This window comes from Periplaneta americana, chromosome 4 (assembly GCF_040183065.1).
Source record: "Periplaneta americana isolate PAMFEO1 chromosome 4, P.americana_PAMFEO1_priV1, whole genome shotgun sequence".
In the NCBI taxonomy this organism is placed as follows: Eukaryota; Metazoa; Arthropoda; class Insecta; order Blattodea; family Blattidae; genus Periplaneta; species Periplaneta americana.
Genome location: NC_091120.1, coordinates 99,256,364 through 99,260,264, shown reverse-complemented (window position 1 = coordinate 99,260,264; position 3,901 = coordinate 99,256,364). Strand labels below are relative to the sequence as shown.

General features: G+C 39.7%; 1 protein-coding gene across 1 annotated transcript; it reads left to right on the top strand.

Moving 5' to 3' along the window:
- The first annotated feature begins 1,040 nt into the window (after window positions 1–1,040).
- Window positions 1,041–2,499, top strand: LOC138698940 (uncharacterized). The gene is made up of 2 exons (XM_069825138.1): window positions 1,041–1,449; window positions 1,560–2,499. The coding sequence occupies exons 1-2, from the start codon at window positions 1,439–1,441 to the stop codon at window positions 2,497–2,499; spliced, it is 951 nt and encodes a 316-aa protein (XP_069681239.1). The 5' UTR covers window positions 1,041–1,438.
- The last annotated feature ends 1,402 nt before the right edge of the window (window positions 2,500–3,901 follow it).

Genomic DNA, 3,901 nt, shown 5'->3' with positions numbered 1-3,901 from the left:
CCATCAGTTGAATCTCATAATGGAAAGAGCTGCTAAACAAAATACAAAGGCTCGCATATTTTTTCCTGATTTATACAGTATCCCTGCTTTCTTCTCTCGATCTCCATACAGTCCGTATTAGATTAATGTGTTTCAAAGACAATTCCATCAGCTGGGGCAACAAGAAGGAGTTTTAAAATAAGAACAATAAATGTTCTTCATGAGAAGAAGGAGCCATTGCTAGAATGTATTCAAACCATAATGGAATCTGAAACATCTAACATCTCACAATAAATTAGACAAGCGCCCTGGTGTGTGCTCTTGAAGATCCTGAATTCAATTTCTGGCTCAGTTTTTTTCATTTATTGATGTATCATGTAGATATATTATATAACCGACTACAACATCGCCAGTTAGATATTTCTAAGGTTCAAATCTGCATATAAAAATTAAATTATGGTTTATTTAACGACACTCGCAACTGCAAGGGTTATAGGGGAAGTCCGTGTAACTTGGATCAGTGTGTAACTTGATCCACCGATGCAATCACTATTTCCAGGATAGTTTGCAAGGTACTTTATACAGCGCTTTGAACCTTCTACATGGTAGGCAACTGTCCATAAATCTCATTATGAAGGGTTGGCTTGACATGGTCATAACGGTGTCGAACATTCTGTCCCCAAATTCTTCAAATCTTTTCACAATAGTTTGACAGCGTGTTGTGCGAAGACGTTTAGAAATACAAGACTGCCTTATACATACGAAGAAATACCTGTGTTTGAGGTAAGTTGAGTGAAATTTATATCAATGTTTGTAAAGTAGTTTTTACGTAAATAATTTTTAAGTGTTTCTTTTACAATGCGTGTAAATTGAACCATCACAAAGCGTGTAACTTGAGCCAATGCTAAAATGTACCAGCCCTTACAATATAACAAATTTAGAAGATAAAATTGTCCATTATTTCTTCACTAGTGTGAATTTCCAAAAATCAGAGGTCAGTGGATGAAAATTTTGTAAGGACATATAATTATAATGTTATTTATATAATATTATATAAATAATAATATTATAAAACATTACTTTAGTTTATTTCAATGTTAATAATATTTTATTTCTTAAATTATGTAATAAGACTTCGTTTCATTTGGTGGGTCGACAATTACAACTTTTTAGCGAATTCTGCTTTCGCCATTTCTTTACAGATGACTACAAGACAGGCAAGAAAAGCGAAGGGAGTGTATGGGAAGTGGAAAGAAGAAAATCTGCAACTCGCTTTAGTTGCAATATCGGAAGGGGTTGGCGTCAATGAGGCTGCACGAAGGTATAATATACCTAGTGCCACCCTTAAAAGATACAACAAAAGGAAGGATGCTAAAAAATTAGACAGCCCGGTCACCCACTTGACTTGTCACAAGAGGTTGAAAATGATCTTGTGACACATCTTCTGCAGCTAGAAAAAATGTTCTATGGGTAAATACATTACAGCAAAATGTATATTAGGGCCTACATTAGGCCTACAACTTAATTCAATCAAACTTAATATAGGCCTAATACTTAATCTGCTTATTCTTTAATTTCAGACTGACACAGAGAAGTGTTATGCAATTAGCATACGAGATTGCAGAGAAGAATAAACTTGCCACTCGGTTTAACAAGGAAACGAAGTCTGCCGGCAAAGAATGGTTTTCCGGCTTTATGAAGCGCCATCCCGAACTTCGCCTTAGGCAGCCAGAAGCCACATCACTTGCCAGGGCTTCAGGATTCAACAGGGTTGTAGTCGGCAAGTTCTTTGACACATTGGAACAACTTGTCGACCAACACAAATTAACTGCTGCCAGAATATTCAACATGGACGAGACATCCCACACTGTCGTTCAACGCCAAGAGAAGATTCTGGCACAGAGGGGAAAACATCAGGTTGGAGCCATTTCTTCGTGTGAGCGAGGTCAGAATGTTACAGGAGTGTATGCCATGAGTGCGAGTGGCTTCTTTGTACCTCCTATGCTGATTTACGCTAGGAAAAAAATGATGGAGTCTCTCACATTTGGAGCACCTCCTAACACCATCTTCCGCTGTCAGGATAAGGGATGGATGGATTCTGACACATTCTGTGAATGGATTAGGCACTTCATTAGAACTGTCAAACCCAGCCCTGAGGAGAAAGTATTGTTGATTTTAGATGGTCACAGTAGCCATACGCAGTCGCTGAAAGCGATTGAGATCTGCCGTCAGTTCGGTGTGATTATGTTATCTCTACCGTCGCACTGCACGCACCGTCTCCAACCGCTGCACGTGTCGTTCTTCAAACCTCTGAACACATTCATGTCAGCTGCCATATCAACGAAGATGAGGGCACTTCCAGGACAGCGGCTGAATGTCCAGCACATTGCCTCACTGGTAGGAGTGGCATTCCACAGAGCAGCAAATATGCAGATTGCAATGAATGGCTTCAGGCACACTGGTCTTTGGCTGTCGACCGAAATGTGTTTTCAGAGGCTGATTTCGAGCCTTCTTTGGTGACCGATCGCCTTTGAATGGTGAGCCATCACCATCAGCATCTCGGGCAGCAGAAGTGGAAGGAGCAACAACAGCAGCATCAGCAGAGAAAAAGATGGGAGACAATGTGGAGCTACTTTCTGGTCTCACAGAATATGTCAGTGAAGGAAATAAGCCCTTTGCCTTCGTCTTCAAAATCTGGACAGAGAAAATACGGAACGAGATACAATGCATCTGGCGTGGTGCTGACCGATACGCCACACAAGAATGCTCTACAGCAACAATCAGATGGGAAGACCGCAAAGAAGAGAACATTATTTCATTCGAAAGTTAAGGTGACATCCAAAACACGCTGTGTTATTTGTGGTGAAAGTGAGAACAAAGACTGGATTCAGTGCAATCGGTGTGGAAAATGGGCCCACGAAGAATGTGCAACAATTACAGATGAACTATTTTATTACTGTTGTATGTGAAATCATTGCTTGACACAAATTTTTGTTTGAATAAACAACATTATAGGAGTTAAATGTGTTTAATATGCCTGGTCCAAGTTACACGATCCTCTGGTTCATATTACACGACCCTGGCTCAAGTTACACGGCTTCAAAATTTTGATTAAATTTTATTTTTGAAGTACTAGAATTAAAATTAGTGAAGTCTTATTCTACTTAGAGATTTATTATGGCAATCTACCATCATAAAAAATTCAGGGACATTTTTCTCAATATGATAAGTGAGTTACGGCCATTCAAACTTAGGTGGTCCAATATACACGGTCTTCCCCTATCAACGTTGCCGATGTGCCGGAATTTTGTCTCGCAGGATTCTTTTAAATGTCAGTAAATCTACTGACATGAGCCTATCTCATTTAAACACACTTAAATGTCATCAACCTGGGCCGGGATCGAACCCGCAACCGACTATGCTACTGAGGTCGACTCTGCATATCAAGCTTTGTTAATGCCATACAGACAATACGGAACAGTGCACAGTTGAGCAGCTAGATCTGTGAAAATGAAAACCCTAAAAAGCGTCGTAAGGTCGAAGGGATTCAGACAAGGGTTGCGGCAGCCAAGGAAGTGTGTGACCTCATTATCACACAAGCTAACACCCGATTCCAGTTCATAGATCATCTGATATTATCTTCTCTTCTGTGTCAAGAAAAATTTGAATGCTATAAAAGCTCATTTGCTGAAAATGACCTAAATGTATGTGTGAAACTTTTTCTAATGTTCGATAAAGACAAACTAAAAACGGAACACACTGTGTTGTATCAGAGGCAAGAATCCTAAAATATCAGTGACGCAGTCAAGCTCTTGCAGTTTCTTCTATCTGAGAACTTGCAGGCCTCATTTTCAGAAGTTGTGAAACTACTACGCATAGCTATCACCATACCAATGACAATTTCCGAACCAGAACGTTGCTT